Genomic DNA, 26,358 nt, shown 5'->3' with positions numbered 1-26,358 from the left:
TAACGTTTAAAACTACTTATGTAAAGATTACATTCACTATCTGACAGTGACAGAAGAAGTCTTTATGACAGTTCATTGTATGTAATACCTGAAATGGCCTGAATGCGAAACAGATATATGTCCATGTGCTTTTTTTTATTAAAATCCATGGTTTAAAATATTTACAGCGTGAATTAGTCGTCAATAATGGCTAAACTACAGAGTTACTATGTGCTGTGTCCCTTGATTGATCAGAAGAGCTTCCTCGGAATATCAGAGGATAAGGAAGAACAAACTGTTGTTGTTACTTTGGGGCGCAATGTGGTCAACAAATACAGGGTAAGCCGCTTTAAAATACCAAGAAGAAGCACAATAAATCAGATCTTAAGAATATGTTTACTTTATGTTCATGAAACATGAATTACTAAATGTATAAAAGTGAGGTTATGGTCTAAAATGTTTACAATGTAGCTTACAGATCAAAAACAGACGGGAGGATGGACGTCCAAGGATCACATCACGGCGCCAGTCATTTACGACACAGAGAACAGTTGCTATGTGGGTGTCTTCAACAATAATACGATAAAAATGTGGAAGGAAGATTCAGACAATTTGGACAAAGTTAAGAAATATAAGGTAAGCAATAATCTGTCTGATTCTAACTTTACTAGCGAAACGAAGAAGAAGATAAATACTACCATGGTGACCACGATATGACAATGGCCATGGTATCACTATGGTAATGGCATCTCTTCCACATTTGCTATTAAAAACGAACACACATATTAAAATTATGTAATTATTAAATGTATTATTTGAATAATTTCATTAATTCTGTAACATTGCAATGCACTAGAATACTTAAAACTAGGTAAAATGTAAATTATCATATAAATTGACAGTAGGTAATTAAAAACTAAAGAAATAAGTTAGGTTTATACACAGCTCTCAATATTTTATGTTTAATAAATTAATATCTGGGAGACTGAGCTTTACTCGGAACACATATAACAACTCATAAATGTGCGTTTTCCCAGAGACCTAGATCAATTTTTTATCACCGAAACCCCCCATAAAGCAAATTTTATCGAAATCATTAGAGCCATTTCTGAGATCCCTGAAAAATATAAATATTACAATAATTGTTCGTTTAAAGGTATGTTTAATAAATTATTTATGGGCGACCGCTCGCTGATAATCTACATAAACTTAAAAAGTAAAATGTGAACTGACAATTATTATTATTTACAATCGATTTTAACCTTACAGCACTTGTCACAGAGTAACGCCATGTATTGTCAATTTTTCTTATTACATAGGTCATTTTTTTAGTAAAATAAACTTGTCTAAAACAATAAAAATTAAAAAAATTATATATAAACTTGAATATATAAAAAAAAAAACAAAAGTTATACACCGGGCGAGATTCGAACCCGTAACACTCGTTTAGCAGTCCGCGTGTTAACCAGCTGGACCAGACGGACAGTGGCCGGCAATACGAAATTAGCGACCATATTCTGCGTCGAAAGAAAAACGCATGAAAACTCGAAAACACGCGTTTTCCCAAACATAAGACTAATGTAGATAGATTGTATACCCCCAAAAACCCCCATATACCAAATTTCAGCGAAATCGTTAGAGCCGTTTCCGAGATCACAGAAATATATATATATATATATACAAGAATTGCTCGTTTAAAGGTATAACATATCCTATTTTCTGTAGAAAATAAATTGAGAATGTTACTTTGAATATTTATGAGTATATTTCAATTTTGTAATTAAGGCTGTATCCTGGGTCACTCTTTAGGCTTATATTGACAAAATTATGTGCCACTCCGCCTGCAATGATAATAGCAATGTCCTTTTCATTGGTTTCATCCAGATCCTGCACCTTTATGGCCTGAAACAATGTTGTATGATGTTATTCACTCAGGGGCAAAATTTGTTAAGATGAAGAATTTAAAATTAACTGGACAAACTTTATTGCTAAGAAAATATTGTGTATAATGTGTATGGTCATTTTGTACACCTCTCCCGCTTAGCCACTTCTGCTGTAGACTATTCGTTGAATTTGTATTCAATAATGGTGGGTTAAAATGGGAATAATAATGGGCTAACTATTCTTATTCTTAATGAGACTTTTACAAAAATTAAGTGAAATAATTTGCTCTCTAAATGGTTTCTTCCAAACAGATTAACACATCTACAATTGTAAAATATTCGATTTTGTAAAACCTTGTGTAGAAAAATCTAATAAAAATTGTGGCTGGAGATGACTACTCTACTAGTGGTATATAAATCTTTTTTTTTTTTTTTTATACTACGTCGGTGGCAAACAAGCATACGGCCTGCCTGATGGTAAGCAGTCTCCGTAGCCTATGTACACCTGCAACTCCAGAGGAGTTACATGCGCGTTGCCGACCCTAACCCCACCCCCCCTCGTTGAGCTCTGGCAACCTTACTCACCGGCAGGAACACAACACTATGAGTAGGATCAAGTGTTATTTGGCTGCGGTTTTCTATAAGGTGGAGGTACTTCCCCAGTTGGGCTCTGCTCTAGATCTGGAATGACATCTGCTGTGCTGTGCCCTACCACACAAGGCGAGATGATATTCACATTGCCCATACCTCTCTTTTGGACGTAGTTTAAGGACATACCCGGGTCCAAATATATATATGGGTATTTTTCCTATTAAATATGTCCAACAACTAAGAAGATATATGCTAAAATGATTTTAAATTTTGTCCGCGGCTGGCAAAACGTCCCACTTTGTCGCTTGCCATAAGGACACCTTGAAAGATTATTTGTATAAAGATAGAAGCAAATCTCGTCCTTATGGCAAGCAACAAAGTGGTACTTTTACCGGTGCAGTCCCAATGAATGTTTCTATCATCTTACATACCTTAATTGTTTTATCCACCTTACCGGAGAAGTATATAACATCATCCTCCCAAGACTTTGCAGGCTCAGCATTGTTATAAGCTACCTCCATGTATGTTAATGTGCTGTTATCAGTGCTGCCAACTAGTAGGTCCTTGTTGTGGCTGTCATTTACTAGTAGGAGGAGGAAGGCCGCAATCTTCATTTTAGATATGCTGTGCAACTGTAAGGCCTGGGCGAGAAAAATAATTAATTAAATTAATATGTTAAGAAAATACTGATTCTTTTGAATGGTATATTGTCAAAGTAAAGGTAGTTGCTAGTGATGTTCAGAAATATTATATTTGTAAAATAATACAGATAATTTATTTATGCATAGCCATAAGTGCCATAACTTATGTTTTGAACAAATTTGTACACACAAATGGAACACAAAGCATTAGCAAATATTGCAGCTAAGACAATAAATATATTATGTATTTAAATTTCTAAGAATAAGTCCATCCTAGAGGAGTTGAAAATCACCACATGGCTCTCTACAATATGTCAACGCTCACTCAGCTTTTTTGGTCATATCATGCGGTCTAAAAAGCATAACCTAGAAAGGCAGGTTATCTCGAGTCAAATGGATGGCAAGCGTGCGCAAGGAAGAGCACCCACGAGATGGTCTGATGCTGTGAAGAGGGTGGTTTGCGGCAACATGCAGTGCGTGCGTGTGCGTTATATGGCTTATGACCGCACAATATGGAGACAGAGCATACATGGTCGCGATCCTCAGCAGTGAGGGACCGAGGAAGAAGAAGAAGAAAAATAATTCATCTTACACTGTAACTTATATTATTACTGACACACAAAGCAACTAGAGACCTCCTAATTGTTTTTAAATACGTATGTTGATGTTGGTCCAGAGTGTTACCAAATTATCAAACACTACTATTTTAGCTGCTCGGCAATGTTTGGCATGGCAGGCAGTATTGAGCCAATTCACTACGTCACATGCTTAAACAAAAAGTATGCCACTTTACCATGATGATCGCGTCCATATTGCCAGTTTTGTTTACCTTGTGCTGTCGCTCGCCCAACACAAGCGAGGTTGCAAACTAAACTTATTGCAGATCAATTGGATAACTGGCTATCATTCAGTTCAGACCCTAAGTGGGCAGTATTATCACTGCTCGCCGAGGCATGCTCAAACCATGGAAATAGAAACCCTGAGAAGTAATAGTTTGCGGATTCGAAGATAATACTTTGATACTTATTTTCATGTTTTCTGAGTTGAGTGCTAGGTGCTACACCTACTCACTAACCCACTACACATGAGCCATACTAATTTTGTATGTAATGAACACTTCTTTAGCAGTATCTACATATATACGTAAATTATCAATTGTCGTCAATAATTGAGTTCTAGGCCTAAACTTGCGTACCTATGCTGCGTCTGAGTAGTTTGGTATGGTGGTATATATCTATGGGAGTGACTACAATTATAGGAACCAACATTTTGTTACTGTGAGTGTGAACTCTCCTCCAATACCACAATTAACTGACCACTCTTCGATTTCATTTTACCTACCAATAATCAATTTAGTATATTGCTAATTAATAAGTATGACTTAAAGACTGACTGAAACTATCAAATCAAAAATCATTTTTTGTTAGGCAACAAAGGCATATAGATATATATCTTACAGACTAACATTCGTACAATAATTATAATCTCCTTTTGAACGCCACGCCTATCGTACGCGGCGCGTAATCGTGAACCTTGTCGGTAGGCATGAAGGTTGATATTGGGTTGTAGCCATGCGCGTCATATGACGTCTTTGGCGGTCAAAAGGTTAAAAACTGCGAGATCAGAGGGCAGGCTATACTGGTCCGTGTGTGGGAATGTGGGATTGTGAATGCCTAAGTCCTGTTAGTAGCGAAATAATTTCTCGGTCAAGATCCGATTGTCTCCTCGTTAGTAGGTACTTTGAGTACCTAACTTGCAAATCAAAAAAGGACTGCACCTATAGAATGTGTATACTGTAATAGTATACCTATCTAGACTAGAATCCAGACTCCCAAATTGAAGTCCTTATCAAGCAGTAAATTATCAACTATATTATCTTTTTCAGTTCCCACTTCCAATTTTCCGAGTCTTACCTGGGCTAATAATCTTCGCGAACGGCAACTGCGCCTCCCTGACTTACGCGCTCGAAAATCGCAACTCTTACGATGGCAAGGCAATTATTAAAGATGCTGACGAGATTGTGGCCGTCAGCACTTGCAAGATCAAGGGCAACAACATATGCTACGTTGTCAAGAATGAGCTGGATTATGAGGTGAGATATACGAATGAAAGTAATTTAGCCATTAATTAGACGTAAAAAACCGTCACTATCCGTTGGCTCGTTCCAGGAAAAGGCAACAACATATGTTGCGTCTGCAATAATTAACCAGGAGTCCAGGATTATTAGAGATGCTGACGACGTTTATTAGCTAGTACAGACCGGATGGTGCAAAGAGTGCAAAACGCCTGCACACGTTACTGTTTTGGAGTCGCCCCGCGAGAGCACGTGACGCCATACTTGAACTCAGCACGTATTCTTAAAATGTCATTACGCAGAGAATTGCATCTTTCATCTCTGTTATTTGGTGTTTTTAAAACGTCTAAACCAGAGTATCTATTTAATAAGTTTAAATTTCGTGGTAGCAGGTCAAGCTTGTATGGAATCAGATCGGTTTGCGATGATTTGTTACTGCCTCGCTGTCACTTTGCCGTTTTCAAAGGTAGTTTTAAATACTCAGCAACAAAATGCTGGAATAACTTACCGCCACCTATTAAAAACTTAAATATAATTAGTACTTTTAAATTAAAACTCAAACAACAACTTCTAGAATTTCAAAGCATGCTACCTCCTAGAGTAAAACCGTCGTATCTGTAGTGGTCGAAATCGTTCTTATGCGCCGTTCAACTTTGTTAATCTCGGTACTTACTTATAGTAAAATTATTACATTCATGTTATTTATCTCCTCAATATATACTTTATTACCCAACGTATTTATTTAGCCTAAACATTAAACCTACTATCACATATGTCATAGTATCATACAGTATAATCTTATAAATATATCCATAAACATAAACATATATGTATTTGCATACCTATATTATTTTTTACACAAACAGTCTTAGCCATACAGTTTCCGACAAGCAGCAAGTAAATTCGTATTGTACGAAGGGTCGGCCTGAAAACCAGCGTTGTAGTAGGTAAGCCTGCTGCAACACATGCTGAGGTTCGCTCCTTTTTAGCATCATAATTTTAAAAGTTTTTTATATCTACATGTAAACATAAATTTGTGCCTAATTAAGTTTCATTTTAAGGCTTGTAATGTTTTGTAGTATTGCCTGTAAACATGTTTCAATGTGGTGTTAAATAAAAATATTCTATGTCTATGTCTATGACGAAATTGTGGCGGTCAACACTTACAAGAAAATGTTATGTCGTTGTGTTTCAAGGAGAGAGACAACGACATGCTGCGTTATCAAGAATAACCAGGATTATGAGGAAAGATATTCGTATTGACAGGCCTGACGGCAAGGCCACACTCTGCTTACGATTTCAAAGTTGTCGGATCCTATATAAACTCCGATATATTGCAAACCTCTTAACTTATAAGTCAATTAAAGTGAGTTATTTGTGTTTCAGATTATACAGTGCCCATTGAGAGTGGAGTTAGGAGACATGGACAAGTCCAAGCTGCACAGAGTCAAAGTTACGCGGCCCGACGTGTATGTCATTAGTCAGCTTATCAGCGCGTCAGAGAAAATGGTTTACATCCTGTGTAAGTGATACTTTGTTTTTTTATCCTCTGGCTCTAGGTACGAGTAACTCCCAACACGCTCCCAGCGTATAATAATTTGAGAAAGTTCTCAAATTTTTGTATGGTAATCGAAATATTCCATTACCAAAATGAAAGATAACTTTTACAGAAATTTCTGAGTACTCTTCCATCTTTTTGGAAAGTACGTACGCTCGTGAGGTTGACGTGGCAATTAGAACTTAGAAGAAGACGGACAAACAATAACAGTGCTTGCTCTACTACTTACCTATACTCCTACTCAAAGGTCCAAAGGACCACCTTGTTCGGTCATCTCACCTCTATAGTACCTATTGTTCCTCTGAGGCTTCGAGCGCGCACTTGTGGACGTGCATTCCGTAGCAAAGTTACCTTGCAGGTATGAGTTACGTTAAGCCAAATGACTAGTCGTATAATAAATGTTCTTTTTAGGGTTCCGTAGTCAACTAGGAACCCTTATAGTTTCGAGATGTCCGTCTGTCTGTCTGTCCGAGGCTTTGCTCCGTGGTCGTTAGTGCTAGAAAGCTGAAATATGGCATGGATATATAAATCAATAAAGCCGAGAAAGTCGTACAATAAAATCTAATTTTTTTTTAGGGTACCTCCCCTACACGTAAAGTGGGGGTGAAATTTTTTTTTGCTTCAACCTTACTGTGTGGGATATCGTTGGAAAGTCTCTCAAAACTAATAGGGGTCTTCAACGATCATTTTTTGATAAAGTGAATATATTCGGAGATAAACGCTCCGAAAGAAAAAAAATGTATCCCCCCCCTTCTAACTTTTGAACCATAGGTCCAAAAAATATGAAAAAAAATCTTGGAAGTAGAGCTTAAAAAAGACATTAAATGAAAACTATAGCGGATATGATCAGTTTAGCTGTTTTTGTGTTATCGCAAAAAGTTTCCCCTTCATAGTAAAAAGACGTACATCCACAGTTCATCCCTTGGTTGTTCAATGTACTATACTTTAAGCTCCAGTTTAGCTTATTGTGACGGAGGAGTATCTACGGAACCCTACTCTGAGTATGGCCCGACATGCTCTTGGCCGGTTTTTTTATAGTTTAAATGAATATTTCATGTAGATAGTTAAAATTGTCTTGTTGTTGTTTTGAATTTGTTAATATTAGTTATTATAAATATTGCACGACTAAAATGGGCGAACTGTTGGACTTTTTTTTCTATATTTTGACATGCGATCTCATTTTACATACACAGTTATGTTATGACAATAAATAAATCTTATCTTATAAATTTAAAGCTGAAATGCGCGTGAACCAATGCGTCAGAAACTTACTATTTCAAATACAAGTGGGAATGATAAGACTATTTTTTATTTATTTCAGGGAGCGACTCCAAAATAACCGCCTACAACCTATTGAGGCGCTACTGGAAGTCCGTCGGCACCATCCCGTGGGTGGCGGCGCCGGCGCGCGCGTCGCTGGCCGCGATGGGGCACAACCACGTCGCGGCGTTCGGCTGCAGCGCGGACCGCGACGGAGCCATCATAGTCGCCTACAACGTCCTCCTCAACGTCGGCTCCTGCAAATATCCCATGAAAATGTACACCGCCGATGCCAAATTGTACTGTTTTGATGACCGGATTATTCTCGAAGCATCAAACCATATTGGAATTTTACCCTATGTCATTGAAGAGAGACGTCAGCTGTCGAGTTTACTAGGCTCGCATGATACCGTTGAAGATGATTGCTTAGAAATTGCCGATTGGGGATCACCAACGAATAAATCAGAATCAGTACTGACTTGGAATGGTAAACCACTAAAACAAGGATTATCTGAAAGGAATCTCTGTGCGCAAGTCATTAATAATATATTTGAAGAATCTAACATTAATTGTGAGAGGATAGTTGACGTTTTAAAGCAGTTCAAAGATGTTCCTGAATCGGTGGTTGTGCTTTTAATAAACCATGTAATGAAAACGATTAATGAAGAATCGGATGCTTCGATTAGCGACAGAGTTGTTGAAGCTTACAGCCAATATGTATCGGAGTTTAACCTTCTGGACTATTTACTTGGTATAACAGTTAGTGACTCATTTCTGATAACTTATTTAAGGAGTAGTATGTCTCTGGATAACGCTCTATTCTTATTAGCATATGCAGCATGTTTGTTAAAGACAGGGAAAGGTGTGAAAGTTGAAGAAAATAAGCTTTTAGACTGGTGTACAGTCCTTATGGACGCTTTCTACCAGCAATACTTGATGACGAAAGACGAGAAGGTCACAGAGGTGTTGACGCAGACATTAGCAGTAATTAAAGACCTAATTCAAGACCTTGACTTGGTCAATAGCACCATTGCACTGATGCATAAACTCCTGTATACTAAAACAGTTGAAACTGGTGAAGATTTACCATATTCTATTGAATTAATGGAAATATAACTATTATTTCTACATTGTTTTTTATTCATTTAAATGTCGGCGGCCTATCGTAAAATCAGGCAGATCGTAAAGTTCCTGTGTAATGTTTTGACGGTAGTCATATTAAACTAATAGAAAGGTAGGATAGGTTCCTTACGTTGTTTCAGATACCCGAAGGGCAAACTGACCAGAAATAAGAGCCCCGCTCGGGGATCCTTTGGCTCCGAGAACGAGTCAATGATTTTCATGATTCACAATATGCATAGGAATTTCATGATCTGCCTGATTTTACGATCGGTCGCTGACACAAAGACTAACCCTTAGCCCTTGTCACTTACCCTTACTTACTTAGCCTTGTCTTGTAGTGGTCTTGTAGTGGTGGTAGTGGTTAGGGGCTTAGTCAATCTGTGTAAGATTGTCCTCTAATATTTATTTATTTATATGGAAATGAGACTTCTCTTTCAACATCCCTATCTAGCCCAATGTCCCTATGTAGTGAACTCCTTTCCGAGGAAGGAATCCTTGCATGGAGACTATCAGCAACTATCATTCCTTGTTAAATAACTTAGCTATACTTATAACAAGTTATACCAATTACTTAGTAACACTAGTCTGTGTTACTAAGTAATTGGTATAACTGGGAAGATCATTATTGGAACTAAAATCAACAAATACACACCCAAGTGGCTAGTGTAAATAATTTGAGACATAATAGAAGAGAATTAAAGTACAGTCAGCATCAAAAGTAGCGGATCAAACAAGGTTTCAAAAGTATCTACCATTCTGTAACAGCTTAACAAAATGTGATGGTTCTATATGTAGAACAATTAAGACGGTAAAAGATATACTTTTGAATGTAAATTTTAGAGATTTATCTATATTTGGAAAAGTTATTCAGAATATCAGATACTGTTGGCGCATTGTTTCATCCGCTACTATTGATGCTGACTGTACAATCATTTTAGGAAAAATGATACTGACTAGACTAAAAACCAGTTTTTATTGAACAGTTTTATTAGCAGCTCTAGCAAACTGCACAACCATTGGTTTCTCTTTTAACATATACCCATTAGTCTCATTCAGCGCTTTCTCTGCCATCCTCTCGAACGGGAATGTCACAAATGCCTGTCCCTTCATTCTGCCCTCTTGCATAACTCGTACATCAAACCCTATCTGCTCTTCTTCCGAAACACCTTCAATGTAACGTCGGTAAATTCTCTTTAATTCCTGTTCGGTCACTGACTTCGCTAAATTCTTTATATAAAGCCTCATAGATGGCTGTCCCGGATGATAGTTCTTAAACACCTTCATAACTTTCATGTCACTTCGTGATATCCTGTTGCGTAACAGCTCATTCTTCGTTATGGTTGGTAGATCCGGTTCTTCCGTAGGAGGCTCTTCCTGCACAGGTTCATCCTCTTTCTGGAACTTCCCTAGCTCTCCGACAACTTCTGTTTCCTCAGATGGTTTCTGCAATGCATCTTGATGAACTACTAAAGATATTTTCTTAGGCTCTTGTACAGTGACCATTTCAAATACCTCTTCTTGACTGACAACTGTTTTCTTAACTTTAGGTAATACAGCTGTTTTTAGAACTGCAGCTGGTCTTTTTCTAGTCACTGGTAAAGTATGTTTTCTCTTGGTCACGGCTGGTTGGTGATGTTTTTCATGCTCTGTCTCATCACTTGATAATTCTGACTCCAGTTCACTTTCAGGCTCCGCTGGTAAATCAGGAACTGGTATTTCCATTATTTGATCAAGGAAGAACTCTCTAAAAGTTTCCTTGAAGTAATCCATCGCCTTATTATTCTCATTGAAAGGTGTTTGAAGACACATTTTGTTCATTAAGTGTAAAGTTTGAACATACAGTGGTTTATGAGATACTAAAGCATGAATAATGTTTATAATTATTTTTGGGGATATTTCTGGGTATTTGTATTTTATATAATTAAGAGGAGGCTGGTAAAAATCAACTGAAGGATTCCAAGCGTTTAACCTTCTAAGAAATTCTTTTACATGTTTCGTTGTGAGAGAACTACGTTCGTCATCTTCTTTCTTTTGCGCCGCTGGTTCTTTCTCGAATGAATACTCAACAACCAGCCTCCTATTGGCTATTTCGAGCTGATGCAGACGGTACAGAGACTGCTGAGCTGTGTGTTCTGAAGAAAAAGCGGCGAAAGTGTAGTTTCTTTTGGAAGAAGGTTCCCAAACCTTTTCAGCGCCAAAATGCTTTAACAGTTGCTCCTTTTCTTTAAGCGTCAACGCGGTGGGAAGGTGCCTGATTATTAGTACCTTCGACATTATGCAAAATAACTACCACACAATGAAAATTCTTGAAAGAGCCCCGCAAAGTAAATAGAATAATACATTGTTTTGACTGCAGTTTTGCCAGTTTCAATTTTGACTTGACAAGAACCAAGAACCCGACATTGAATGCACGTTCATTAATTTAATATCATATGGATTTGGATTCACAGGGGCGTAGTGGTGTTCTACCAAAATTAAATTATTATTTTATTTAAACAAAGATATATTATTTTATTTCACTATAAATTTCAAATTTATACCAACATTTACATTGAAAAAATATTTTAAATTTGTTTTATATCTTTATTTTTTTTTGTTTAAACTATGTATTTAAACAACTTTTACTTTTTAATGCTGTTTTGGAACACACACTAGTTAAACGTCAAGATAAATGTTGTAAGAGCATTATAAATTCCCTTCACACAGGGGAAATATAGGGGCGGGATGCTTAGGCAGGTCTTATGTAAAATCGAACTAAGTTGTTATTTTTATTATTTAGTTTTAGACAGGAAGCTGATGCTGGTACGTCTAAATCAGAGTTCACTTAGCACGATTTCACTGCTTAGATAGTCTGTCAAGATTGTTGTGTTAGTTGGCAGCGATTTTAGCAGCCCAGCTATTAAAACCTCATTCTGATCTAAGAATAATGGTTGCTAGGCAACAATGTTTTTCAACAATTAATAATTAATTACCTACGCTATGCGCTGCAGCCCCTTCTGGAAATTTCCAATTTTTTTTTTAAATCTCGACACCATAAAAGTGGATACAGATTGAAAAATTTGTCAAAATCGACACTAGGATGTTTTTAATTGCATCTCTACCAGTTAGGTTGGGTGGTCAAGGGCTGAGACCAATTCCTGTCCTGGCGTTCCTGTCCTCGGTACATAGCACGTTAGCCCTCACAGACAACATCAACCCTCGGTGATTGTGACATAACGTGCTTGTCCCAGGCCAGGGACGGCCTAGGTCTTAAAACTTTATCAAAAATTAAAATATCTTCTGATCCGCTCCACTGGTGACCACGGGGCTGGCTCGTTCCTCGCTCAGCGCATTGGGATTGCAATCCAGCGAGGAAACGCGGCCAGTCTTATGGGTCTACCAAATGGCAACGGCATCGGAGATATCTTAACGTATTAATTTTCGTAAGATAGTCTCCATTGCTTCAAACCTTACGCCTTTGACTTTAATATCAGCCAGTGCAAGTTTTAGTTTAATTAAACGTCAAACTTCTATAAAATTATGACGTTCACTTAACACTTGCACATGTTATCAAAATCGCTGCCAACTTATCTTGGTCTGATTCTAGTGTCCAGACGGGTCAATTGTTCGCACAACCGTACCTGAGGGCCTACCGTGAAAACCGAAATTCGCAAATTACCGGAGATCTCTTTCTTTTACTCCAATAAAGACGTAATAAACAGTAACAGTGAGAAATATGCCCGCAATTTGCGAACTTCAATTTTCGCGGTTATAGCCCTTGTCCAACCTACAGTATTAAATATATTCAATTGGCTTTGCCTGAATACAATAACAAAAGAGGGTAAACATTTAGATAACGTAAGTCCAGAAGTCAGAAATCATTAAAACAATGCAGTATAGTAATAGGGTCCCGTTTTACCTTTTGGGTACGGAACCCTAAAAAAAACGCAAAAGTGAAAACGCGTTGTTTTTAAAGAATGTCGGCAATTTAGACTGAAATTTAGTTTAACAAGCTAATTTTTAACTGACTTCAAAAAAGAAGGTTATTAATGCAACCGCATTTTGTTTTTTTTTGTATGTCTGTTACCTCAGAACTTTGTCATTTTCCCAGTACAAAACGGTGGTAAATTTGAGAAATGTAGCACTGATCGGTCGAACTCCCATACAAATTTTGAAAAGCGCACCTTTTCTTCTAATTAATTTGTTTACTAGACTTCCCACCTTTCTTATCTAGTAAATCAGGAACTCATACTCGTATCCTGGCCATAAAGTCGTGTCGCATTTTTTTTCGCCCTTATAAGGCAGAGGGAATATATAGTCTGGAACAGCGACCTTGTCAATAGAAAAAGGCGGTAAATTTAAAAAAATAGGCGCGAAGAGTTTACTTTCCATAGAAAATTTTGAATTTCGCGCTTTTTTCTACTGGTATTTCAGTATATTTCTCACATTGATTTTGAACTTTGTTTCATTGTAAATTTTGCGTAGTTACTGACAATAGTGTGTCAGAAATTAATTTGAAAATTATTGATAGTAACAATTTTATCTATTAAATAAACTAATTTAACTACAAAGCTTTAATGCAGTAATAATAATAATAAAAAGGCGTAGGGATGTGACGACCCCATCGCCCGCTGGTTTTACCAGTGCAATCAGTCAACGCAGGGCAGCTTGTGGCGAGCTGTTGGGGAGTAGCGACCTCACGTACCCGAGTGCTCCTGGGGAGTTCTGTTAGCCGCAAGGAGGGTGGGTGGGACAGGATTCTCTGCCTCTGGCTTGCCTTAGCCGGCCGGCCAAAGTGGAGTCGTTAGAGCTATAAGCTCCAGGGGTGGAAGTGAAAAATTGCATAAGACGCGAGTTGGCACAGTGGCTGCTCGCAGCCACTGGGTAGAAAGCGGCGTACACCTCTCAACACCCCTGAGCCCTCACACCGGTGTTGCCCTTGAGCCATCCTAGATGTCGCTTTTTGTGGGGGCCCATCTTGTGGGGGCGAGTCACCGTCTGCCGGAAATAAAATTGAATACCCTTTTATTAGGCAGGCGTCCGGTTTTTTATCCCATAGCTCAGTATTTAGTCCATCGCTTTCACTCAATAGCCCAGTTCATTTTAGATTCCATCAACCCTCAAATAGTCCTTACACCCTGGCGGGTGCTGCCTCTGCGTGCGTCCTATGACACGGGCAAGGGCAGCATCCGCTAGGTGTACTCCTTACATTTCATTAAAGTGTCAAAAGGGCCTCTACGTGTTGGCTTCGGCTCCGCGCACGCCTCCCAAAGGTCCGGAGCACCATTGTTCCGTGATGGGAAAGACATACAATAATAATAATAATTCAGCCTATATACGTCCCACTGCTGGGCACAGGCCTCCTCTCATGTGCGAGAGGGCTCAGGCTATAGTCCCCACGCTAGCCCGATGCGGATTGGGGACTTCACATACACCTTTGAATTTCTTCGCAGATGTATTGCAGGTTTCCTCACGATGTTTTCCTTCACCGAAAAGCTAGTGGTAAATATCAAATGATATTTCGTACATAAGTTCCGAAAAACTCATTGGTACGAGCCAGGATTTGAACCCGCGACCTCCGGATAAAAGCAGTGGTGGCCGAGTGGATATGACGTCCGACTTTCAATGCAGTAATATTCGGGTAAAAGTACGTTTGGCATAGCATCCCTTAACACTGCTGCTGTCTGTCATGTCATGTCATGCCATAAATGTCAATGTCAAAAGTGTGGCATCTGTGCCAGTATTGCCAGGCGTACGATAATTGTCGTACACGTACGATAATTTGGGCTCCGGTACGTTGTACAGTCAGCGTCAAATACTTTGTAGCAACCAAAGTAGCCAAATACTTCGGTACACCATATATTTAGTATGGTGTACCGAACTATTTGGCCACTTTGACTGCTACAAAATATTTGACGCTGACTGTACGTTCCAAAGAGCATTATCGTACGCAAAAGTACGATAATTTCAGACCTTAGGACGATGCCACCAAAAAGTTTAGTTTTAGAAGCAAAATATGACTCTTTCCTTGAGAAATAGGCTACAATTAGCACCTATTAGGTGTTCGGCAGCTTGGTTTTCGTCAAAAATGTCGAAATTTTCTGTAAACCGTTTGGATCTATCACAAAAATAGGTACACAAATATAATAATATAATAATAATAATAAATAATAATAATAAAGTTTATTGCTTTCACATTGGTGTTCATACAGATGTTCTTAATGAATAATATAATGTTTCACAATATGACACCCTGTAAGGGTATTGCAATTTTATCTAACACTAACACATGAAACAATTATAACATACCTACAAACTACAGAATACACAAAAAAAAGTAGTTTATAGTATACCTATGCCTATTTATGGTATTTGTTATCATCTAAATATTCTTGTAAAGAATAGAAACAATTATTTATTAAATAAGTTTTCAAGCTATTTACAAATTTATCATATTTTGATTCTATCGCTATTTCTTTAGGAAGACTGTTGAAAATTCTTACAGACATGTTATAGGGACTTTTGTTACTCATTTGTAAATTACTGGCAGGAAGGGCAATCTTGTTTTGATATCTTAGGTTCAAGTTACTAGTATGACGGTCTTTAGCTTTTATGTATAGGTCGGGATGTTTTCGTACAAATTTGCATGTTTCTAAGATGTAAAGGGATGGCAAAGTTAAAATATTTAATTTTTTAAAGTAAGGTCTGCAGCTTTCTTGATTTTTTATGTTACTTAATATTCTAATACACCTTTTTTGCAGTATGAACAAATCTACACTATTTGTGCTGTTTCCCCACAAAACGATCCCGTATTGAAGCCATGTCTGTGTAAATGCGTGATAAGCACTAAGAGCTGTTTTTAAATCTGAGGTTTTTTTAATATTTCTAAGGGCATAAGCAAAGCGTGATATTTTTAAACTAATGTTATCTATATGTGTTTTCCAATTAATGTTTTCGTCAATAATTATACCGAGGAGATTGCAGTTCTTTATTGGTCGAATTGGGTTGTCTAGGTAAGTAAAATTAACATTTAATGGACTCCGCTGATGGGGTCGGAATTGAATTAAATTTGTCTTTTTTAAATTTAGTTGTAGATTATGGTCGCAGAGCCATTGTATTACGGTATCAAAAATATTATTTAATTTATGAGTTAGATCGTTACTGTTTAAACAAGAGAATACTATAGAAATATCGTCGGCATATAGGAAACTTTTAGTATATTCGGTGTTTATTATTTTTGCCAGGTCGTTTATATAAATTAAGAATAGGATACAGCCTAAAACACTGCCCTGTGGAATAGAGCAAGTTATATGTCTTTTTTGTGACATTATTTTACAAAGAGAGTTTGTTGTTTTGTTAAAATAGTCTATTTCGACATATTGTATCCTATTTGTTAAATATGACTTGAACCAGTCATGAGCTGTTCCACGGATTCCTATGCCATACAATTTATTTAGAAGTATATTATGTTGTACTCGGTCATAGGCTTTACTCATATCAAGTAAAAGCCCTAATGCATACTTCTTACTATCAATAATATTAATAACATCATACATAAATTTGTTAACAGTTAATATTGTACACCTTTTCTTCCTAAAGCCGAATTGACTGTCATCGAATATCTCGTATTTATTACAGAAAGCTGACAGACGTGTAGCCATAACCATTTCAAAGATTTTTGAGATCGTCGGCAACAAGGCGATGGGCCGGTATTGGCCAGGGTCGGTCAAGTCTCCCGTTTTTGGTACTGGTTTAACAATGGCTATTTTTAAGGTGTCGGGAAACTTTCCAGTTGAAAATGATTGGTTTATTAAAAATGTCAGTGGTATGGTCAATTCGCTAGCACATTTTTTAACTAGAGATGGTGGAATTTCGTCTATACCAAAGCTATGCTTATTTTTTAACTTTTTTATACATTTTTCAATTTCCATGTGGGTCACGGGTGAAAGAAATAGAGTATTGCTAGTAGGACTGAGTACCGGGCGACCACGTGCTTGATTATTGTTCATATTAAGCCCTATTGAAGAAAAATATTCATTGAACTTGTTTGCTACGGTTAATGGTGCATCTGTTTGTTTTCCGTCTATTTTAATCGAAATATTTTTTTTAGATTTTAATTGTAGTTGAGGTTTTTTCGCCTGTTCATTTATGATTTTCCACACGGTTTTGATTTTATTATTTGAGGTGTTTATTCTTTTGTAGTTATACATTTTTTTAGCTATTATGACAGTTTTCTTTAATAATTTTGCATACGTTTCTGAGAATTTAATTAATATTGGGTTATTTGTTTGAACAGTAATATTCTTCAATAATCTTTTATGTAGACAAGATTTCTTAATTCCTGGTGTTAGCCATTGTCTTTTAGAGTTAACTTTAAATTTAATTCGCTTTTTTGGGATACATTTATTTAGCAACATTTTTATTTTATTATTGAATTTATCATAATTTTCATTAACTGTAAAATGTGGTGACAGGATAGAGCACCAGTTAACCTCCTGCAATTCCGTTTTAAATGATTGAGTGTTTTTCTCTGTAAACAAACGCTTAAATTGCATATATTCATCGTGTTTATATCCATTCTTTTGTATTGTATTGGGCACTATTAAAGATACACTTTTATGGTCTGAGAAACCAAGCTCGTCAACTTTTACTCTAAAACTATCGGCATTAAAATTTGTAAATACAATATCTAAACATTTAGCTGTATTTTTTGAGACTCTAGTTGGTTCATTTACGTGTTGTTTATAGTTAAAGGTTAACATAAGGTTTATGAGGTTTTTCGATAAATTAGACTTACTGAGAACGTCTATGTTGAGATCCCCGCCTATAACGACGTTTTTATTCTTATATTTTGTCTCTAATATGTGTAAAAGTTGTTCCATTTGTTGAAAAAATATGTCAGGACTTCTTTCACTATTTGGCCAGTAAATAACTATTAATACTAAATTAGAGTTTGGTATTTCTATGGCACAAGTTTCAAATATATATTCAACTGATAACTTGTTTACATCTGCTAATTCGATATATTCTATATCTTCCCGAACAAAGATACAAACTCCTCCAGCTTCGTAATTTGTTCTACAGAAGTAACTAGATAAATTATAACCTTCAAGGTGTAATAGATCAATCTTAGACGTAGTAATCCATGTCTCAGATATACATAATACATGTAAATTAGGTTTTTCATCTATCACAGCTTCTACTAAATGTAACTTATTACTAATGCTACACATATTCTGGAAAAGTACTTCTAAATTACTTAGTTTAGGGACGAAAATTATTTGAATTAGTTGTTACAGGGGTTGAAGATCTACGGTCCGGATGCTGCAGGCTCGGACTTTGGGCGATGCTCTGTACGTTATCTTGTGTCGGCTGTGTTGCGGGCGCATGAAAGAGATTCGGGTTTTTTTGTTGTGTTGGTAGATGCCTAGTTTCTGTCTGCTCTGTAACATCGTATCCATTAATAATAAGTCTATTGTTCCTTATCACAGCTTTCTGTCCATTTTGCCTCGCTTCTTGGAGTCTTAGCCTTAATTTTTGTCTCAACTGTAGGCTCTCGGCATCTAAGAACTCAGAAATATGCAGTCCTGTACTCTTTAGGTATCCTACATTGTCTAAAATTTGTTTCTTTGTTCTTTTGCTGAGTAATTCGATCACTAATGGCCTTTTCGATGTCGCTCGCCCTATTCTATATAAATCATCTATATATCCCGTAAGATCCATGCCGTAAAAGTCGTAGAACAAATATAATACTCTGTTAAGTAGCTCTGAATCTGTCTCGCGCCTAATTTCACCTAGGCCGTAGAGTACTATTTTCTTCGAATTATCCGTGGTATTTCTCGAGTTTATCTTGCAAGTTTCTTCAGGTTGTGCGTGGGTGGTTGTGTTTGCATGGTTCAATTGTTCTTTAGTAGCATGAGCATATGACATGGGACGTTTCAAACGTTCTTTTAAAGTCGCTAACTCGGTTTCAAGATGTTCTAGTTGGGCGGTTGATTCACCGTTTAAGTTGTGGAGTGTCTTGTTTTGTATCTCATGTATTTAATAAAACTGTTTTTTGCGCCATTTAAACGAAAATTGCGTTTTTATTTGATTATACATTGGTCATGTAAGCTTATTTTGCAAGAAATTTCGGGAGTAGAGTCCTTTTTGATAGGCGTACGATAATTTTTTCACGGGTACGATAATTTTGACACTCAAATACGATAATTCTCTTCCGCGCACCTGCCAACACTGATCTGTGCTGTGCCGAATGTAATGTCGTGTCCCTTGTTTTGAAAAAGTTTCACCCGTCCGTAAATTAATATTTTGTTATCAAAATACCAAACTAAACTTGCACGCTATGACTGAAAAACCGCAAAAGATAGCAAAAGTGGTCGTGCTTGGAGACATCGGGCGTAGTCCACGAATGCAATATCACGCTCTATCACTCGCCAATAGCGGTCTAAATGTAAATATAATTGGCTACTTAGAGAGTAAACCACTGCCCGAAATATTAGAGCATGAGCATATCACGATAACAAAGCTGTATCCATTGATATTTAATCGAGGGCCGAAGATAATTCGGTATGCAATGAAAGCGATATGGCAGACGATAAGTTTGCTACTAACATTGTTTATAACCGGTAAATGTCACTATCTACTATGCCAGAACCCGCCGGCGATCCCTACATTACCTGTTTGTAGGTTCTACTGCTTATTAACTAAGACTAAGTTTATTATTGACTGGCATAACTATGCATACTCGATAATGGCGCTGGCTTCGCCTAATAGACTTTTGTTGAAGCTAGCGACGGCTTTGGAGAGGTACTTCGGGCAATCCGCGCACCACAGTATGTGTGTTACTTATGCTATGAAGTCAGATTTGTTCCAGAACTGGGGAATAGAGTAAGTTGTTTAGCTATTATATCTATCTAGTGAATGTGCATGGAAGCCTAGTTGCGCTTAAATACTGACAACAACAGCAAAGTGACTGGTTTAGTTGGCACCTTTAATTAATTTCAATGTAAAAAAATATAACAGAGTGTTAAGCATAAGGCTAAACTACCTTTTTTGCATACCTCTCGCTTAAACTTATTTTCACATTTTATAAACACCATTTTCAGGGCAACAGTCCTCTACGACAGACCTCCGAAAATCTTTCACCCTATAACACTAGATGAAAAACACCAATGGTTCCTCAAAATCAGTCAGCAATACCCCGAGTTCAGTTGTCCAGGGCGAGAGCTGCTCAACCATCCTGCGGGAGACATGGTCACAAAGACTGCTTTCACCAACTATGTTAACAACAAGGTGGAGATGAGGGCAGATGCTCCTGGACTACTGTTTAGCAGCACAAGCTGGACACCAGATGAAGACTTTGGAATTTTGATGGAAGCACTTCAAGGTGATAATTTACTCTATCAATGTCAAGTATTAAAACAACATAAAATTTCATTCATTCATGAATCAGGATTTATGCCATGTCTGAATTTTTGCATTTTGACCAGGGTGGGAGGGAGAGGGGGGAGGGTCATGACCTCCCCCTGATTCCTGGGCTGGGTATAGGAAAACAGTGGATATTTTTCTGAACTGGCAATTCCCTCTGACTTTAAAGTTGGTGGCCAGACAACTATAAACCTGGATCTGCCCTTGCTGCAACTTGCAACCTTATAACTTGATACCTGCCTTCTTCTCTTGTATGACTGCAAACAGGATTCTAAATTGTTTTAAAAATATTAACAAACATGTAATTTTTTCAGTTTATGAATCCACATTTGATATAACAAAGAAGCTGCCCAAACTAATCTGTGTAATAACAGGCAAAGGGCCAATGAAGCAACACTACATAGACCTCATTGACTGCAAGCGTTGGCAACACATCAAAGTAGTCACACCTTGGCTGGAAGCGGCTGATTATCCTACCATGGTGGCCAGTGCAGACCTGGGAGTGTGTCTGCACACCAGTTCATCAGGTCTAGATTTACCTATGAAGGTTGTGGATATGTTTGGGGCTGGGTTGCCAGTGTGCGCGTATGAGTTTAGCTGGTGGGTAGTTGTTAAAAAAAAATGTTTTGTGAAAGTTTGGCCATTGGCCATACATGGTTTAGTTACTTAGCTTTGTCACAAGTCTATCTTAATATTATGCTAGGCTTCCACATTCTTGTGAAGCCTAAATGGAATAATTTAGATATTCAGTCCTTGTTTAAATAAAATTATTTATTTTAGTCTAAATGCCCATAGACAATACAAAAATAAAAACTATATCAAATTACAAATGCAAAGAGAGTTTAGGGCCATATAACTATTACTTTTTTTGCCTAGCCACATCCCATCACTGTCTTTTCTACAGATGTGCAAGTTGCAGAAAGTTTCAATAAATTCCATAGGCAATTAAGGGAACTTTCGTTTCGGTAATGGAAAATTTTCGATCCCTATATAAAAATATGAGACTTCCAGAAATTTTGCATGTCATAACTTTCCGTGGGCACATTAGTCGTAGTTTCTCAATACGTAAGTTTTTAATTTCAGCATTGATGAATTGGTCGAAAATGGTGTAAATGGATACACATTCAAGAATAGTGATGAGCTTTCAAAGCGGATTATTGGATGGTTTGAAGACTTTCCCAGTAATACGGAGCAAAATAAGGTACAATTTATTCTAGCTATACAGCCTAGTCTATAATAACTTATCAAACTTATACTCGTACACAGTTGATCCAAGAGAATAATAAATTGTATAATAAAAAAATTAACAGAAGGTTGTTAGTTATTAAAATTTGCTAAAATCCAATTTACTACAAAGTAAAGCCTTGAATGACAGTTACGCTTTATACTGTTTTACCCATTGTATTATGTGAAAATCGAAGTAAACACTTTATTGTATGAGAAACATAAATATTGATTACATCAGATAAAAAATTAATGTGTAGTACAAAGGCGAACTTATCATTAAGAGGGATCTCTTCCAGTTAATCTTTGCTGTCTTTTTTTTTAATAACACGATGGTAGCAAACAAGCATACGCCCCGCCTGATGGTAAGCAGTTACCATAGCCTATGGACGCCTGCAACTCCAGAGGTGTTATATGCGCATTGCCGACCCTTTAAAAATCTGTACTCTTTCACTGTTGGCTTATAAAGGCATAAAATTGTGCTCATATTGTAACCCTCATATCTATAATTATGTTATTGATGCTTTTGCAGGTAGCAGCAGATATGAGAAAGGAGTTAGAAAAGTTTCAAATGTCTCGGTGGGAGAGCAACTGGGACTTGCGTGTGAAGAAATTCTTCCAATTTTGATCTCAACTTACAATTCGATGTATTTATTGATGGGGCCAAATAATGTTAATATTATTATGATATGCAATAATAAATGTATTTTGTTAAATTTTTTATTTATTTCAACTTAGGCCCATGACCAAGAGTAATTTTTCTTAGATACCTATTATTAAATTTCAAAAAGTAGCTTATTCATATGGTAAGGAGCTAAGGAGTGTTAGGAAGGAACTTGGGGCATAATATATCCCAACCCTGTCTACAAAACACCCTTTCTTAAAACTACACTTAATTCCTAAATTATGTTTGTTGCAAATAGACTAAAAGCAAAAGGTGTGCCAAGAGAACTAGATCGGGTGTGGGACACTATGCACCCTAACACTTTCGAAACCGCGTACCCGACACTCTGGCACTCATAAACTTTACTCAGATGCCGGCGTACCCGGTAGTCTGGCACGAGCTATAAACCTACACACGACGCCAAAGTACCCGACAGGCGGGCAAGCATTACATCTTAAGTCAATTCAATTTATGTTGCCCATGAAAGAATAGTTAATATCTAATTGTCCCAGTTTGGTCAAACTGGACTTTCATATATCCTACTGTGAAGGTTGTTACACAAAGAAAAAAAACAAACATGAGTTTAAAGCTTATATTTAAGAAAATATGTCTCTTTCACACACTCTTACACTAATAGTCTTTCAATTTCTTGCTGAATACTCTGAATCTGAGGCTTCAGCTGCGAGCCCTCGTTAATTGTAATAGAGCACGCAACAATAGGGCGGGAGACTCCGCACGCCCGGCCCAAGGCTTGCTTGGACCTGACAAAGACATAAGGAACATTCTTATCCTCACAGAGCAGCGGAATGTGTAGTACAATCTCCAAAGGCTCTGCATCGGCGGCCATAACTATGAACTCAGCGAGTCCTCTGTTCAGGGTCTTTGTTGCTTCATTAGCCCCTTTACGGAGCTGCTTGTAGTTGGCTGCCTGTTGAACCAGATTCAGCATCTTGCTGGTTAACGGCGCGTCGGCCAGCGGGTACGCTTTCGGGTTAACTGCGGCTTCGGTTTCACTCTGAAATATGAAGACAATAAGAGTGTAAATCATTGGTTGAAACAAATTCTTGTGGTGTTATATTATGAAATATGTGTACATTAATATTGTTCAATTTCATTCTTTTTTTGTTAACGTTAAAACAAGAGTTATCCATTAATATTTTTTTTTTAAACACATCCTTGTTTGTTCAGGGTTTCATAACTAAACGCATGTGCGCGGTTTATATATAACCTCAAAACTTTATTTACATTATTCCTAATTCTTTACATTTCCTGTTTTTATAAGTTTTAAAACGTAGAAAAAATGACTAACTTGTGCTGAAATGTGAAAATCATAATAATAAACACGTGGACTCACCATGTTGCTTGCTTTCAAAGAGTTTGCCTAGTTCAATTTACAACCTCTCCGCGATTTCTCGCTTCACTGAGGAAACGGTATCCAGGAAGGGTTTATAGAATAAGTAATTAATGTTGTTACTTTAACTGCGTGGAACAGCCAAAAGTGGGGAACACGAGAAATGCACAGTAAAAGCACGAGTAGCCGGAATAAGAGTAGCACAAAGCACAACCAAAGCGTGGACGAACGACGCTTATGTGACATTGACAGTCAACAAAATGTCATGTCATGTTTTTATTTTACTTTTAAACTATTTGAGCTATAATTTAAATCTCTGATCTTTATTAATTGCTGCCAAACAACTGTTAGTAGAAATAAAGGGGGGAAATTCATATTTTCTATGTGACGAACCATTCGCGCCTACATTTTTTAAATTTACCGCTTTTTTTTACTGATGTAAATGGCTTGACAGACTATAGGTAACAAATTATCAACGAAAGTAACTTGCAGTACGTAAGCAATAACAAATATTATAATATTTCATTTTCATGTTTGTAGCTATACTCTGGCACACCCACTATGTCAGTAGAAAAAGGCAAGCAATTTAAAAACGGAGGCGCGAAGAGTTGACATCCCATAGAAAATTTTAATTTCGCGCCTTTTTCTACTGACAAAGAGTGGATGTGTTTGAATATATTTTAAGCTGCGGTCAATCAAAATCTTGATTCCCTGACCTGATTAGTTGACTAAAAACCTCCTGTTTTCGCTTTAATACTCCGATTCCAAAACTAGACCCTGGAGCTTATTGTTAAGGTCAATGCGGCCAAATCAGTCACTGAGAAATTCCGTAGGGCGTATTTCCGTTTTTTTTCTCAACCGTCAGAAATAGAGCCCTAGGTTTTTGACTAGTAAAACTAAAAACAATCCCCGCTTTGTCGATGAAGTTAACAATCGTGTACCTAATACTGTTTGAAAAAGCGCTCGTGTACGGAATTTCTGCAGTCGAATTTGGCTGCATAGACAAAAATATTTAAATGAAACTCAATAGACCAAACTTTTTAATTGAAAACCGAAAACCATTTAAAGTCCAAGTAAGTTCTTTACGCGATGCGAGACCCGATTTTCGCTGAACGCCCTTTTAGTATGGAAGGTAGAGGTAAAGAGCATATAATCACTGGGTAGAGGCAAGGAACAGAATCTCCATAGGCAGAACTGTTGCAAGTGTCCAGCTGTCAGCTATAAAAAATATAGTTCCAAATATCTCCAGAGTAGCGCTAGAGTAGCTAAGAACCTAGGCGTTACTAAATGAGTGAAGTGCGCTGATAGTTTCTGTAGATAATTGACAATCTAAAAATTATGGAATGTAGAGGCAAGGAACAGAACCTCCTTAGGCAGAACTGTTGCAAAAGTATCCAGCTGTCAGCTATAAATAATAGTTCAAAATCTCTCCAGAGTAGCTAAGAACCTATAGTGATTATATGCTCTTTGAGAACCTAGGCGTTATTGACGGAGTGAAGTGCGCTGTCTATGATAAGATTTTTTTCTCAAGTATTCTAGGTATTGTAGCGCCACCTATTTATGGTTTTTTGTCAGACACTTTTTGGTATATAGAGATTCTGTTCCTTGCCTCTACCTTCCATACTAAAAATAAAACTAATAATTAATAACATTAAGACAGTTTTATTTTAAATATTTTGCCACTTCATTTAGAAAATAATTTTATTCCTATTTATTATTTTAATGAAATTCCTAAGCAAATGTAATATTTTTATCCTAATAGTATACCAATTAAGACAAAAATATTACATTTGCTTATGAATTTCAGACCAGCACAATTTACTAAGAATAACATTAGACGCAAGTATTTATAAAAAACGGTATTGAAAAATTTGACTTCTGTTACTGAGTGACGAATTCTTGATAAGTTTGATCGTTAGTAAACCAAATTATCTAAAGCCTGAATTTACATGCGTGCCGAGAGTTGGCAATTGGCAAGCATCGGGGACGTAGCTATGCGGTGGAATGTGATAGCAATTTCGCTTGCTCCCTCTAACTCATAACTGCGTCCCTGACGCTTGCCAAGGCTCGGCTCGCATGTAAGCTTAAGCAACTCAAGCATCAGGTACCGGTCAGACCGTCGACTATCAGCGAGAAACGGAACACGAGTAAGGGTCGGTTACACCAAACTCACTATTAAAGCGTTTGGTACACTTTACAGTATGGGATGTTTCATAGACGTTGGTTAAGAGTCCGCAGCAAGCTCGGCCGAATTTCACCTTCACATAGAAACGGAGTTTCGGTCTCATTTTAAAACTACGTGATGGATGATACGTGATTTGCGTACTGCTCTCCGAAACATGTCGCGCGAGTGACTAAAAACACGTGAGTATTTTTTTCTTATGTAGAAATTAGTTTAATGTTTATGTCTCACGACCAGTGGCGGCCTTAGGGGGTGGCGAGCAGGGCAGACGCCCGGGGCCTCGCATCAATCCGATCACATGTTTACAAAGGCCTCGCAGCAGCAGATTTTTCAAGGGGCCGCCCGCGATGGTTAAAGCCGCCACTGCTCACGACAGTTTAAATTCGAAAAAAATACTCGATTGCTAATCGCCTTTTGGCTCAG

General features: G+C 37.4%; 5 protein-coding genes across 6 annotated transcripts; 2 read left to right on the top strand and 3 right to left on the bottom strand.

The window, feature by feature from the left end:
- Positions 1-88: 88 nt before the first annotated feature.
- LOC133523298 (nucleolar protein 11) lies at positions 89-9,114 on the top strand. The gene is made up of 5 exons (XM_061858801.1): positions 89-318; positions 451-615; positions 4,980-5,186; positions 6,555-6,690; positions 8,048-9,114. The coding sequence occupies exons 1-5, from the start codon at positions 187-189 to the stop codon at positions 9,100-9,102; spliced, it is 1,695 nt and encodes a 564-aa protein (XP_061714785.1). The 5' UTR covers positions 89-186; the 3' UTR covers positions 9,103-9,114.
- Positions 1,687-4,430, bottom strand: LOC133523299 (uncharacterized). Of its 2 annotated transcripts, none has more exons than XM_061858802.1 (3): positions 3,888-4,430; positions 2,885-3,094; positions 1,687-1,881 (listed from the first exon to the last, which is right to left on the bottom strand). In XM_061858802.1, the coding sequence occupies exons 1-3, from the start codon at positions 3,903-3,905 to the stop codon at positions 1,735-1,737; spliced, it is 375 nt and encodes a 124-aa protein (XP_061714786.1). In that variant the 5' UTR covers positions 3,906-4,430; the 3' UTR covers positions 1,687-1,734. The 2 variants fall into 2 exon arrangements, with proteins under 2 accessions (XP_061714786.1, XP_061714788.1); XM_061858804.1 differs by having other exon boundaries at positions 2,885-3,085; positions 3,888-4,429.
- Positions 9,115-10,067: 953 nt separating the features above from the next.
- LOC133523297 (RNA-binding region-containing protein 3) lies at positions 10,068-11,509 on the bottom strand. Its single transcript, XM_061858800.1, has one exon. The coding sequence runs from the start codon at positions 11,380-11,382 to the stop codon at positions 10,081-10,083; it is 1,302 nt and encodes a 433-aa protein (XP_061714784.1). The 5' UTR covers positions 11,383-11,509; the 3' UTR covers positions 10,068-10,080.
- A 7,794-nt stretch (positions 11,510-19,303) lies between these two features.
- On the top strand, positions 19,304-22,452 carry LOC133523293 (chitobiosyldiphosphodolichol beta-mannosyltransferase). Its single transcript, XM_061858797.1, has 5 exons — positions 19,304-19,974; positions 20,193-20,473; positions 20,829-21,114; positions 21,598-21,715; positions 22,271-22,452. Exons 1-5 carry the CDS (start codon positions 19,430-19,432, stop codon positions 22,364-22,366), a joined length of 1,326 nt encoding a protein of 441 aa, XP_061714781.1. The 5' UTR covers positions 19,304-19,429; the 3' UTR covers positions 22,367-22,452.
- A 528-nt stretch (positions 22,453-22,980) lies between these two features.
- On the bottom strand, positions 22,981-24,028 carry LOC133523295 (NHP2-like protein 1). The gene is made up of 2 exons (XM_061858799.1): positions 23,757-24,028; positions 22,981-23,417 (listed from the first exon to the last, which is right to left on the bottom strand). Exons 1-2 carry the CDS (start codon positions 23,757-23,759, stop codon positions 23,028-23,030), a joined length of 393 nt encoding a protein of 130 aa, XP_061714783.1. The 5' UTR covers positions 23,760-24,028; the 3' UTR covers positions 22,981-23,027.
- Between the last annotated feature and the right edge of the window lie 2,330 nt (positions 24,029-26,358).

The sequence above is a fragment of the Cydia pomonella genome, chromosome 12 (genome assembly GCF_033807575.1).
Source record: "Cydia pomonella isolate Wapato2018A chromosome 12, ilCydPomo1, whole genome shotgun sequence".
NCBI classification, from domain to species: Eukaryota; Metazoa; Arthropoda; class Insecta; order Lepidoptera; family Tortricidae; genus Cydia; species Cydia pomonella.
Note: the sequence above shows the minus strand (reverse complement) of the source record. Positions and strands in the feature narration are given on the sequence as shown.